The sequence below is a fragment of the Hipposideros armiger genome, unplaced genomic scaffold, assembly GCF_001890085.2.
Source record: "Hipposideros armiger isolate ML-2016 unplaced genomic scaffold, ASM189008v1 scaffold_335, whole genome shotgun sequence".
NCBI classification, from domain to species: Eukaryota; Metazoa; Chordata; class Mammalia; order Chiroptera; family Hipposideridae; genus Hipposideros; species Hipposideros armiger.
Window position 1 is genome coordinate 1,087,846 of NW_017731685.1, and position 14,799 is coordinate 1,102,644.

At 42.4% G+C, this 14,799-nt stretch overlaps 1 protein-coding gene across 6 annotated transcripts in view; it reads right to left on the reverse strand.

Moving 5' to 3' along the window:
• The window catches only part of PIP5K1B (phosphatidylinositol-4-phosphate 5-kinase type 1 beta), a 408,785-nt gene that overhangs the window by 163,393 nt on the left and 230,593 nt on the right, over positions 1-14,799 (reverse strand). For all 6 annotated transcript variants that reach the window (XM_019661095.1, XM_019661094.1, XM_019661090.1 and 3 more), the window contains exon 5: positions 7,457-7,574. In XM_019661095.1, the coding sequence (XP_019516640.1) occupies positions 7,457-7,574 (118 nt within the window). The remainder of the gene's footprint in view (positions 1-7,456; positions 7,575-14,799) is intronic.

Below are 14,799 nucleotides of genomic sequence, written 5' to 3' on the forward strand. Positions count from 1 at the left end.
GTGCACACCCTGAACAACCATACATAGTGACTCTAGATCATCTCTGGCTGTACCCCTCCCTGCAAAAGGATCCTCTATCTGCTCCCTCTTTTCCCTATCAGAGAATGAAAACATTATTCACTTTGCTCCCCAAACCAGAAACTTGGGCATCATCCTTAATGCCTCACATTTATTCACCTTCCATATCCAGACTATTGACTATACCTACCCTCTTCATGCCATCTCTTTTGCCAATACCCTAAGTTCAATGGTTTCATCATTTCATGCCTTGATTACTATGGTAAGCTCCAACGCATCTCAACTATCCAGTCTCCACCCCTCCAGTGCATTCTCCATCAGAAAATCATGGATCTTTCTAAAATACAAATCTGATCATGTCCTTCCATGCCTTCACATCTTGCAATAGTTTACACTGTCTTGATAGAAGACAATAGTTTCTATCAAAAGTTTCTCAACAGAGTTTTTAAAGCCATGAATGGCCCAGCCCTGACCTCTAGCCACTCTCTCATCACTTCCCTCCTTAAATTCTAGCTCTAGTCTCAGAGAGACTAGAGCTAGACTAGACCATTTTCTCAAATGTGCCACACACTCTTGAATACTGGGCTTTTCCATTTTCCTCTACTGGAAACCTCCATACCACCTTTACCTGGTTGACTACTACTCATTCATGAACTCATTCAGCATTTAAAATATTTATTGAGCATCTGTAATGTCCCAGGCACTCATGAAACTTATATCCTATATAGTAGAAGGAAACAGACAATAAACAAACAAGTAAATAAATTATACATCAGAGTGTGGTAAGTACTATCAAGGAAAATGAAGCATGAAAAGGGGGACAGAGAATACCAGCAATGAGTGAGGACTGGGTTGCAATAAATTTTAAATAGCGTGGTCACTGGAAGCTTCATCGGGAAGGTGGCATTTGAGCCGACACCTGTGGATATCTGGGGCAAGGCCATTTCAGGAGACGGAAGGACAAATGCAAAGGTCTTGAGCCTTGCGGGTTCAAGGCTCAGCGAGGAGGCCAGTGGCTGGAGCAGGTAAGCAGAGAAGAGAGCTAAAAGGATGAAGGCAGAAGGGTCGAGTTGGCCAGACCACATAGGGTGCCACACGCCACTGTAAGGACGATGGCCTTTTCTCTAAGGGAGCTGAAAGCCATTGGAGGGTCAGGAGCAGAGCACCACTCTGTCTGCTGTGCTGAGAACCCACTAAAAGTGGACGAAAGGAAGACACGGAGCACAGCAAGGAGGCTGTTACAGTGACTTTGGCTTTCAGTGTCTGCTAGACAGCAACTGTTGTAGAAAACACTTCCTGATTCCATGAATCTAGATCATCTAGGTCATCTGCTTCCTGGCACTGGACGTTCTCATCACAGAAGATACCATAAAACACCTTAATTGCCCATTTACTTTTTTCTGAGCTTCTATATGACTGTAGAACTCTGAGGGTAGAAACTATGAATAACTTATACTGTGATACAGTATTACCTTATACATTTCAGGACTCGTGCCTTGTACACAGTAGGCATTCAGCAAGTTTTTGTCAAATAAATGATTGAATTCCACCAACTAGTGAAGGGCTGTAAATCTCAACCAAAGTGCCAAAACTAGCAGAGAAGTCAATTTTTGGTAATTGAGCTTAGTGTTTATTAACTAATAATCCACATTATTGACTAGAGAAACACTAGGAGCAGAGAAAGAGGTCAGGAGGGCAATGTGTGTGATCAGACTAGCCTTGTGAGTGGCAAAAGAAGGATTTAAAGAACCGTAGCTTGAGGATGAAGGCCTCTAAAAACCCCAGGACTGAACAGCCCCCAAAGATGTCTATCCGGGCTTGTGAATATCTAAGTCTGCATCATAGAAAAATCTGAGGGGGTGGGGTGGGAGGGAAGGAGGGAGGGGAAAGGGGAAGAGAAGGGAGAGAGAAACTGGGATAAAAATGATTCAAAGGCAGTTTTCTAGATGTTACCTTTTAAATTATCTTGCTTTGGGAGCACCGTGGAAAAGGGAAACAAAATTCTCCACGAAAAGAAAAGGAGCCAGTGTTTGCTGCCTTCCTAAACGTCACTCGCAGCGTCCACCTTCTACCTCCTCTTTGCTCCTGCCTTGATTCGTGATGCTCTCTTGTGAAGCAGCATCAGGGCCTCGGCTAATGCAGGACGAGTGGAGGGTAAGGTGGGGAAACAAAAGCGGCCATCTGACTGCATACAGGATGCCATAAAAGCCAAGAGGAAGCAGAGGGCACTTTCCCTGCTGTGGGCACAGTGTCCATGTGGCAGGGTGACCAGTGGGAAGGGCATGGGACTCAGAATCCACTGATGTTTGTAAAATGTGGCTCTGCCAGTTGCTACTTATGTAGCCTTAAGTAGGCACCGTGGCATCTTGGAGTCAAAGGAATCTCCTCTCTAAAACCAAGGTAATAATACCTCCATGAAAGCAGCTGAAAGGTTTTAAAGGGGACACCTTCAAAACCCCTGGCAAAGAATGACCGCTTAACTGTTGCCGGTGCTATTTTTTTTATTACATGATCCTACGCAGGGAAGAGGCACACAATCTGAAATACACACAGCCCACCAGCAGGTGAGGAAGGGCTGGCAGTGCTTTAGGGTGTCCTGAGGGCTTCAGCCTGACTTCCACGACAAGAGGGCTGCCCAGAGACACACTGACACATTCTTAGAGATGCAAGAAAAAAGGTAGGTCTTTTGTATAATCATGAACTTGAGATCCTGGAAAATAAAGGTGCAGACCCCAACCTCTCATAAAGAGGGAAGGTAGACCCTGGACTCTCTTTAGAAATTCTGATTCTTTGTTCCAAGACGTTTGAATTCCTGGCTCAGAACCTTCTTACAGATAGGAGTAAATGCTGTGAAAGTACAAAAACAACAAAGAATGCAGAAATTAGAGGTGGTTGATAGAGAAATGAGGGGTGATTCAGGAAGAGCTGTTGAGAGAAAAGTGGATTCAGACCTAAACATCTGCTCCCAATTAAAGTCTCAAATTCTTCTATAAGCAGTGACATAATCTGGAGACTATTTCATTGGTTATTTAATTGTCAACTACTCCTTTATTATGTAATTTATAAATTAATGTGAAGGGAAAAAAATAAATTGACTCACTTTAATAACCTTTTTTTTTTTGGGGGGGGGGTCCTCTACCAGCACAGCGTTGGTGTGCAACAATAAACTGGCATCATGTGACTGAAGAGGAATAGTACCTTTGTCATCCACAAGTCTATGGTTTCTCACCCTACAACTCGGCTACCATGTTCCATCCTAAGCAACCTGCACTGAAATATTGCCTTTTAAGAGCAAATAACGAGGAGAGGTGGGAACATTTTAATTAGGCCTGATCAGCAAGACCCCGTGTGCACTCCTGGGATTTATGTGCCTTCCAAGCACTTTCATTTGTGCCAGCTGTTCCGATGTATTAATTCTCTGGCTTCTCTTTCCTGCAGGGCCTCCCTGCTATACCCACTGAAAAGAACACAGAGCACAACCCAGCTGGGCCCTGCCAAGGCAAATTAACAATGTAAACTTGCGCAGTATGGGGGAGGTAATTTTTCCTGCCTTTTCTTCCGCCTTGACAGTGTTAAATATTCACCCTGATCGCTTTCTTATTGGTGTTGGTGAGCCTGAAAACACATCATATAACTCACCCTGGTTTTTGGAATACCCAGGCACCTGGTGGAGAAGGAAGTGAACCAAGGGCCTGTTGCCCAAGCAGAGATGGGGGAAAAAAGGCTCTGCGGCCCCGTGGCCTCCCCTTGGGAGGCGTTTATTTAAGAACACGTAAGAAAGGAGGAGCGTTCCCACTTCCGTGTGGGATGTGCAGAAGCACCTTCAACTGTGCTGTTTCACAATCCAAATTACGCACGTTTCAACAGGACACTTGAGATCAGCATGCACACGATGAATTTTAATGGCACTGAGAACGTCAAAAGAATAATTCAAGCTGAAATCCAGGTGCGACAGCAGAAAAGTAAGGAGAAATACACACATATCATGGGGACCCAGTATCAAACCTAGCTAAAGAGTTATCAATCACTATGTAATGCTACCCTCCCCCTCCATTTAGATCAGTATATCTTCACAAATTTGGGGTCGAACAGCCCCCATTTGACAGAGGGCAGGATGTACTTTGTGATTTGCACCGTACCCTTTTTTGCTTCACCTAGTTTTTCACGGGATGTCGTATTTCAGTTCTCTGTGCTTTGTTTGGGCTTAGCTCTTCCAAAATGTGCCTTGTTAGGGGTGTTTGACCCCTTTGGCTGTATTCTTCAGAAGGGGTAGTCTCAGTTCTCAGTTTGACAGGCTAGGGGGTGACCACTGTACCGAGGCCACGGAGAAGGGAAAAGAGCAAGAGGAGGAGAAGGAGGGGACCCCTGTTCTGGTCTTCTGGGATTGGTCCCCACAACGTGGGTACCCTTGGGCACCTCGCTTCATTGACCCCAGCTTCAGGCTCCTCATTTAAAATGAAGGATTGGGCTAAAAATTCTCTGAGGGTTTTATACCTGACTCTCTGAAGCATGCTGTGTCACATGAAAGACCCTTTCCTCAACTTCCACACTTTACAGATCTCTGGTGGGGCCCCCAGATTGAGTGGTTTGGCAGTGAGCATCTAGAAACTCCCAGATCTATAGGAGGAGCTGCCTCAGTCCTGGGCTGTGGGTGCCCCCAGTGAAAGGCAGGTGGGTGGCCGTAGCCATAGCCACTGGTGACCAGGCCGTGTTTAGTTAGAAGGCCACTGCCCTTTCTCTGTTTCTGGCAGGTCCCAGAGATGGATCCAGCTATTGAACTCTGTGTACATGTATAAGGGAAGTGGAAAAATGAAATCAAACAAAAACATACTTACCTGCCTTGTCCTATCTTTTTTCCCTCCTAACTTTTTATTATGGAACATTTCAAACATATATAAAAGTAAAGAGAACTATATAATCAACATCCATTGTCTTGGTCTTCCAGCTTCAACGATTATAACTTACAGCCAATCTTGTCTCCCCTACACTCCCAACCACTCACGCCCCTGCCTGCTTCCCTCACATTCTTTTGAAGCCAATGCGAGACATGAAATCATTCCATCCATAGATATTTCAGTACATGTCTCTAAAAGACGAGGACTTCTTTTAAAAGACAGAACCACAATACCATTATCCTACCAAAAAATAATTCCTCAGCATTGTCCAATATCTAGTCAGTCTTTACATTTCACTAATTTCCTATAACTAAAAAAAACTATTTATTTGAATTATCTGGCCCTAGTTTTCTAGCATTCCTGATCAAAACCATCCCCTCCTGCGGTAATGGCCCAATTCAAAGTCCTTCTAAACATTTAATACATTTATGTCTCTGGTATCACAGTCCTAATCTTCTCCCCCTGATCCCCTCCAATACCTTTCCCTTCTTTTCCACCTGCTCAAATCCCCTGTAATTTTAAAATCACAGGTAAACCATACCACGCCCACAAGAAGCCTTCCTAATGATGGATCCGTCAGAGAGAGACCCCTCCCTTTTCTGAAATCTTGGAGCATTTAATGCGTCATTTCAGTCCTTTGATTTACTGCCTGGGAGAACGGGTTGCTTTCCTACATAAAGCAATCACCATTGCAATTGGATTCTAAGTTCTCAGAGTGTCATGTTTTGAATCTCCCTATAATTATTGGCAAAGTATTTTAGTTGCAATAGGTGTTCAAAACACCCAATGATGGATTAATTTACCTTTTGCCAGGTACATGAAGGAGAACTTTTGCTCTCAGAAACCATCAGTTTAGTCTCCTGTGCCCCTTTGTAAATACTCTAACATTATGAAAGTAACTTTTCCAGCTTAAAGACTCCTTAGGACACTGTGTAAGTTGTGTGAGAAATTGTTCAGCAAAAGGCCTTCCCAAAAGAAAGCAACTTTCTGAGCCAGAACGAGTAATAGATAGGTTCCCCAGCCTGGAAGTCAATGGCCAGAGGAGGGCTAATTGGGTAAAGGGTAAACAGGTAGCGATCTCATCATACTGATCAAATCTGGGTTATGAAATGCAAGTCTATGGCATCTTCTTGGCTGGCAGAAGCTCAAATATATTCAGAAGGTAGAGTCCATTAATTTCTAATGTGTGGCAGAAGATGTCATCTTGTTTTCAATAACATGATATCAAGAACCCACTGGGTTCCCCAAACACGTTTCCTGAATGTAATTACCCTTAGTAATTACAGAATGGCCAGAAAACAACCTTCTAACACACACACACACACACCCCCAACTGGGTGTGTTTGTGTACTTGAGTGGTTGGGAGGGCAGGGTTGGTAATGATGCTGGGTAGAGGCACCTAACATCTCAATTAAAGGGGTGTGGTGAGGCAGAAAGCTACATGGACACACTTTTAAGGGCAGCAGAATGCCCAATGACTTTTTATTCAGTTCTCACTGCTCTATGAAGACTTATTAATGTGTCTTGAGGAACCATTATTATTTGATTGGGCAGAAGCCATATGATTCCCTTAGAGCCCAACTAAAGAAGAGGGTCATTAATGAGTTTTCATCAGCACAGAACAGAATTAGCTTGGAATTTAATCATTTACATCGTATCCAACTTATATAAGATGCATCTTAAATACTCTCGGTTACAAGTGACAAATGTTGCTATACTTCCTTTGCAAAGCATTATTCCAGGATGTAGCTCAAGTCTTATCAAGATCATTCAGAACAGGATGAACAATAAATATTTGATGGCATCCTTCCTACAGCTTCTTGAAAACCAATTTTGAAAAGCCCCAGGGTGTTAACAGTGATCAATTTATGAAATAAACCATTTTCCACTTGAAATAGAAAGGAAGTTCCTGGCTCCTTGGACATGAACAAGGTAAAACTCTGAGGTCACATCAGACTACCTTACACAAAGGCTGTTGTGTTTGTACCTGCTGTGTGCTAGAAGGAAGACAGGGAGAAAAGACAAGCCTGAGGATAAAACACGCCCTTGTACCAAATAAAGGCACGTTTAAAACGAGCCTGTATAAAGAGAATTTTGAGAACAAAGCTATTCAGTTTCCTTAAAATGATATTCAATTGTAGGTCAAGGTGAAAATGGTTGTGGACTAAGGCAGGTTTGAGATGAACGGTATAAATAAGGCAATTAAAATAGGAAGGCTTTCAAAAAGAATCCAATCAGCAAAATTCACAAGAGTATTTAGAACTAATTATCATATATCTGTTAGAATAATTATCCAAAGTAGCAACCAATACCACAGTTATTTAAATATCAATTACCATAGCAGATTTTGTAGCTATCAGTTAAAAACTGCAGTCAAATCACATGTCCTGAAGCTAAATTTATAATCATTATAAAACTTGGAGCTTTTACTATTCTCCAGAGCTTTATAATATAAGAGACACAAGTCGCTTGTCGCTGTTGCTATGAGACAAATGTTTACATCACACACTGCTGGAAAAGGAAGGAAAATTATAGGTTCTTACCAAGTAATCATCAGGCTTGATACCAAAAAGTTCTCTGAAATATCGGAATGCTAGTGGAGCATATGTCTTAAATCTGAAGTCTGGGTAGTGATGTGCTGGGGTCAGATTGCTCCCTTCGCTGCAGTTAAAATAGTTAAAAATAAAGAGAGAGAACATTAGCAAAGGCAATTTTGACTTCAAATTCTAATTCTACAAGTCCCGGGCCCATTTCCCCTCTAGAAAAATACCCCGATAGTGGGTCTCTTGAAGCTCATGTCACAAAGGCTAGTAGCCATCAGGTAAAAACAGGTGCTAACTCAGCAAGGGCCACTCCAAGCAGCCATTGCCTGCCAATCATAGCGTGTCTTCAGCCTGAAAATTCGTCATCATTCCGCAGTGTCTCCTTCCTGACGAAATCAATCTATCTTCCCTGCTGAAACCATAGTTGTAACGGTTTAGGTAAAAGATCCAGGGCGCTGTGTATGGAGCAATTTTAAAAATGCATTTTTTGACCGTGAATTTTGAACACTGGGTAAACATGTTTAGCTAGGCGTAAGTAAAATAATTTTTCAAATATCTCACCAACAGAGAGAGCCGTCAAAGTGGAAATGGTCACAAGTGTACATAACTCTTTGAGCAAATGCATGCCTATAATTTATGCCACAGATAAAGCAGCATGTGTACAAAATGACATACGTGTACCTGGTTATTGATTAAAACATTGTTTGTAAGGATGAAGGACTGGAAGCAATGGATGTCTCTCAGAAGAGGACTGGTCAAGTTATGGTTCAGCCACATGTTGGAATACTATGCAGCTATTAAAAATGAACAAGGGGGCTTAACATGTATTGACATGGTGAGATGTCTAGGATAAATTACATGAAAGAAGCATGATGCAGATACTGTGTGTGACATGCCACCATTTGTATACAAATAGAAAAAAAATAGTTTTGGCATGTATATGCATAAAAAAGTCCTTGAAGGATAAACATGCCCCTAGTCACAGTGATCACGGGTTGGACACTGGGTAAAAAAAGCACAGGGGCGAAAGGGACACTTCTCACAGTATTCTTTTTAAAAACAGCAGGAGGATTAACCCTTCTATGTATTAGCATGCAAAACATTTCAAAAAACTCTTAGAAGTTAGGGTTAAAAGCCATAGCCTGATATACACACTCCCCCAAACAGCTCTGCAGAAGGGTTTGCTTCTGCATGTTCAGCTGTTCTGCTGAAGAACAAACACCAGCATGACTTGAAGAAGCTCTACTCAAGGAAATGTGACTTCATGGGACCGCTGGCCCCAGCTGGAGTCTGTCAGGAGTTACAGTGCACAGGAGCAGAACCAAACAGCAGGACCTGTGAGGATCAGCCAGCAGACGCCAACCTGAGTTTTCTGACATCACGCACTGGCAGACCTACTGGGTGTGGGTGCTGGGCCCACAGAGGCTCATCAGCACACACATGAAATGGTCAGTTAAGGCAATTAAACACAACTGCCATCCACTTCAGTCTGCTGGCCCGTCACAGAGCCCACAGGAGTTCCGGGAGGCTCTCCCTGCCTGAGCCTGGGCTTGGAAGCCTGTGCCCAGCACCTAGACCTACTCAGTAAAAACCAAGTTGCGAACAGCAGGCTTATTCACAATTTAAGATTTATGGTATGATTCTTCAATGCATCTATGTATTTTTTTTGCAGGGGGAGGACCCCCACGTTCCTGTCTTGGCATAAAATTGAGGCTTTGGAAATTTCAGCTGTAAGGTTTTCAGCGGTGGTGCTAGATGTCTGAATCCCAAGGGGCTGGTAAAACGTCAACAATAAAAATTTGGAGGCCAAGGTGTAATTTCCAATTTTATTTCACCAAGTAAGAACCTACACAATTAAGCAAACACACAGTACTCTCCCTATGAAGTTATAACAGAAAGGGTACGTTAACGCCATAAAAGGAGGAAGAAACTGAACAAAGAACAGTACTTTTCTCTTTTATTATTTGTCCTCTATCTTGTCCTTTTATTTCTTATTTCACGAAGAAGCAGTTACTTTTTTTTTTTTTTAAAGATTTTTATTGGGGAATTGGGGGGATGGGAACAGTGCTGGGGAATTGGGGGAAGGAGAACAGACAAGGGCAGTGTCACTGGCCCTCATATGTGGGATCTGAACCAGGGCCCTCTGGCGTCCCAAGCCAGTTCTTAACCATCGCGCCACTCAGCCGGCCCGAAGCAGTTACTCTTGATAACAGACTAATTTTGGTATTTTGATATTCACCTCTTCTGACTAGAGTTCAATTTTAAAGGCTAAAGCCAATGCTCATCTTAAGTCCCAAAATACCCATTTCTTAATGGCATCAGATGTTGGAATTACCGTATTTCCCCATGTATAAGACGCACCCCTTTTCGAAAAATCTGGGGTCTAAAAACTGGGTGCGCCTTATACAGCGGATGTAGATTTTTTTTTAACTTGCATTTCCTGCTTTTTTCATGCTTGTTTTTGCGCTCATGCAACCACTGCATAAGACACACCCAGGTTTTAGACCCCAAATTTTTCCAAAAAGGGTGCGTCTTATACATGGGGAAATACGATACACACTGTTGAAGCCCGAGGAAGCATTAGCTGTTTGTCTGGCATTTCCCATTTAGCGGATAAAGACATCCAAGGCCAGGAAGGAGAAGTAATGGGCTAACCTGGTTAGGAGCACGCAAGACTGGGAAACCAGAGCAGACAGGCTCACCTTACTGTTTCTCCGTTTCTCTTCCTTTTCAGGATCTAGTTACAGGCTTCAGGGTACAACCTGCCCAAACACCCAAATTGCTTCTCCATGAGTTCCTCACCCTGAAGGGTCAGGTGGGCTGGGTTTGATGAGCCACATAGGCCTTCTCATCTGTATGTCCTGTGCATACCTCAGCTTTGCGTCTGTGGTTGTAGAGCCTATTTTTGGTGGCATTGGTGGAGAGATTTGATGCTAAGCACTGGAGTGAAACTGATTTCGTATCTCCAGAACCCTTAAGGGGTCCAGTTTTAGAGCTCAGACCCAGAGCTTTGATATTTTAGAAGCAGCATTTCATATATGGTGAACTTCCTTGATTTCAGATAGCAACTGTCAATAGTGAGTTTGGGGCCTCTTGACAAAACGGTTGGGTCAGCTAATGCTAGGTAACAGATTTACTGTGAGGGATTGGTTCATGGGATTATGGGGGCTGAGCAGTTCCACGATCTGCCATCTGTAAGCTGGAGGCCCAGGAAAGCTAGTGGTGTTAATTCTAGTCCGAGCCCAAAGGTCTGTGAACCAGAGGAGCCAATGGTCAGTCCTGGTCTGAGTCTCAAGGCCCAAGAACCAGGAGTGCTGATGTCGGAGGGCAGAAGGAGATGGTGTCTCAGCTCAGCAGAGAGTGAACTAGCCCTTCAGCCACCTTTTTGTCCTGTTCAGGCCTTCAACAGATTGTGTAATGCCCACTGGAATTGATGAGGTGGTTTTCTTTATTCAGTCTACTTATTCAAATATTAATTTCTTCTAGAACCCCCCTCACGGACACACCCAGAAATAATATTTGACCAGCTATCTGGTCATCCATTTCTGAATCAGTCAAGTGACCACATAAAATTAACCATCACAGCAAGTTTTATCACGCCCCCCATGAGGAGGATAAATAAAGGGTGCTTTGTCTTAATGTGCAGGTGGTGATATTGAGACAAAGAAAAATTAAGTGGTAAGACTGCTGGACAAATAACACCGTATTTCAGTAACAATCTGGTGGTGGCACCCAGTTTTCAATCTGGACCTTTGCAAGTCAGGGTCTGCAGAAGCAGCTTAGGCATTATTAATCGTCTCTGCCAATTCAGGGAATGTAGAGATCTCTTAGTTACCACATATGATTCTATCTAACCAGTGACATAGAAATTGGTCCTCTTTCTTGCCAAATTAGATAGTGCTCTTGAATGGAAACACAAAGCAAAACAGAAGACATATTTCTTCCTGGTGCTGACCTCCCTCAGCTGAGCTGCTTTGTGCAAAAGGAGGCTGCACCATCTTTTGAGGCCAGTCAGCTGACAGCCAGGCTTTAAAAGTCAGTATCTGAAAATAGCTTCAATTCCAAAACAATGTAATTTATTCTGGGGTGTCATTTACTGGGAACATGTGATATTATTGATTATCTAAATGTTAAAGCCTCTCAAGTCGTTATTACCATACTTGGAAATTGTGTTTTGAAGGCAATTTCAAATAAGTAAAAGGTTATATAATATTCAGCATGTGCAATAAATCTTCCATTTTCAAATAAAGGAAGAGGTATATCACTTTGATTCATAGGAAATCAGTTTCTCCCCGCCCCCACTACATATGCTGAACAAATATTTAAAGAGTTTTGACTTGAAGGGACGTCATATCATTGGCTTGCCCGGTGACAGCCACATATCTCAACCCGGAGAAGAACATTCTGGCAGCTTTGTGTTCTATCCACATATACATAAAACCTGGTGCTGAAGTCTGTATAGATCAGGGAGGGGTTGGCAATCTTTTTAGAGTCTCTGATGCAACTATTTAACTCTGCTGTTGTAGTGGAAAAGCAGCCACAAACAATATATAAATGAACGTGGCTGCGTTCCAATTAAACTTTATTGATAAAAAGATGTAAGGAGCCAAGTTTGTGCCAGGGGCTACAGTGTGCTGACCTGTGGTATAGATAGCATTCCTTGAAATTAGGTAGTTGGCTAGTATGTCAAAACCATAATATCTAACACTGATATGTGGCAATGCTTACATAAACTTTTGACATTCATGTTTGCTTGTCATTTAGAATAATATTTTACCCTCACAGGAGCTCTGTGGAATTCTCTCCCACAGTGATGGTGTTACTGTAAGCAGGAAGAATAGGGCTGCAAGGGAGGGGGGAGATTAGGGAGGAGGAGGCAAGGTCAGCAGCTCAGGAAAGAAGCCCTCTACAATCCAGCCAGAACTGGGTTTCGGCAGCTGAGGGAGGGTCCAGGATGCCATCTCTCCACTTTGGGTGAACTTTAGCTGATTATAATAGATTATAATGCTATTAGCATGGCCACCAAGAAAAATCTTCACCCCCTGTGTTGCCATGGCTGTTCTGAGAGAGCCAAATAAGGACAAAAATGCGCCCTCCTGAGGGGGGGGGGGAAGTGGTCAGCAAGGACCTAGGAACACCAACAAAGCCACCCTTAAGACCTGAATATTCAACTCTTTTCATTTTAAGCATAATAAAGTCCTAAACCCCACTTCTCTTGGGGGCAGCTGCTCTTCTCTGAGACTGTCTACTCCCGCTATCTTGAGAGTGTGCTATCCTTTTAAAATAAATCTACTGCTTGCTTGGCTTACTCAGTGCATCCTTGAATTCTTTCCTGCAACGAACACCAAGAACCCGTTTCCAGCAAGTAGGGTACTCGCTAGCTATTCAAATAAATACTGAAGAGCACACCCATCAAACCTGAGGGCAGTCTGTTTTCTGCAATGATCCTCACATCAAGCTCAACTCCATTTTACAAGTGAGGTTACAATGCAGGAAAATTTTATAAATTCCTCAGTTAGACAGTTATTCTTGAATATGGAAATATGTAACTTTTACTGCCAGTGTTCAAGCCATAATTTCCATCCCAGGGAAGGCAGTGATGGTGTCTCCTGGAGGGCAGCAGAGGGATGGATTAGAGCTGGCTGTCAAGCAGCCAGAGAGTCAGATTTAGGTTCATAATTCTGAGGTAAAAGCTGGATACTTTTTCTGATTCAAAAAAAGCCAACCTTTGGAGCTAGCCACCCCTGAATTCAAATCCTGACTGTACCATTTATTAGTTGTATAGCCAAGGATTAAAGTACTTAATATCACAAGGCCTTAGTTACTTCATATGTAAAATGCTTTTTTTTGTAAAGATGAATGGTAATAATAATTTAATATTATATCATATAAATAGCATATCAGTAAAACTATGCTTGGTTCATAGGTGGTCCTTAAATCTTTGCCTCCAATTGCCACCTCTGTTGCAACTACTAAACATGGTACAAAGGTTATAAAACATCCTCTTTCTCCCTAACCCCACTTACACATGAAAATGTATCTACAACATTGAGTTTCTGATCACAGAGCAGAATTTGGGGTCAAAAGGTTAAGATATGGTCATGGTTTGTGATTCTGGATGATCATGGAACCAAATTGCTGAAAGGGCTTTGAGATCACCCTTCAAATCTTGAGCAGGTCTGGAGCTTTTTCCATCTACAAAATGAAATCATCTGCAGAACAAAATGCATAATATCTAAAAATAACTTTGAGCCGCGTTCAAATAAATTAAATAAATAAATAAATAACAATACATTTGGTTGCTAAGGGAAACAGATTCTGCAACTTCACAACAGAAGTAATAAAAATATCTCACGGCACCCCAAGCAATTAGTTTCTATGACCCAGATAGACTCACTGAATTTTAGATCCAACAGAGGCTTCAGAATGTTTCAGCAGCTTACTTACCACAAAAGCCAGTCCCGCCCACGTTCCCTCACATCTCTCCCCAGGCAGATACAGAAATATGGATGGGTAGGGAGGAAGCAGTATGTAGCAGTTTTATTGAGGTATACTTGACATACAATAAAGCATACAGTGTGTTAATCTTCTCATGTGTATACCCCCCATGAAACCAGTGCCACAATCAAGACACTAAATTTATTATTCATCACTTTATGGGGGCATTCTGATTGCTACAGTAACAGGGAGATACAGAAAGTCCTCACTTAACGTCGTTGAGAGGTTCTTAGAACTGCTGAGAAACGATGTATGAGGAAACCGATTTTATCATAGGCTAATTGACATAAACGAGAGTTCAGTTCCTACGGCATCTCATGAACATGATAATGAAACAACACAACAAAATGATGTTATCCTATGACCTACTGTATGTATTACTGGCAGGGCCTGGAGATGACAAATATCCTGAAATGTGCAGTCTTGCACAAAGAGTTTTCTCATTCAAAAAAGGCCAATAGAACCTCCACTGAGAAATACTGGGCCCAACCCTTTTGCTAAACTCTTGAAGAAACTGAGCCCAGATGAGGAAACGGAGGTTTACCTAAGTTTCTTCTGTGTATATGTAAATACATTCAGAGCACATATTATTTAAACAAACATAGTGTTTGCTGGAAGAAATTCTTGTCTGAATCAAATGTTTAATGTCATGTTGACATTTAAAAGCTATACATACTTTAAAATGGTATATTTTAAATATGAAATTGGATTCCTGTAAATAGGATAAGTTTGCTAGGTACTCTTCTCCCCAGTGACATGCCTGCCATTCAGCTGCTGCCGCTGCTACCTTGGTATACACAAGGAAGGTGAAAGGCACAAATTCCAGGTATGTACAACTTGGGCTT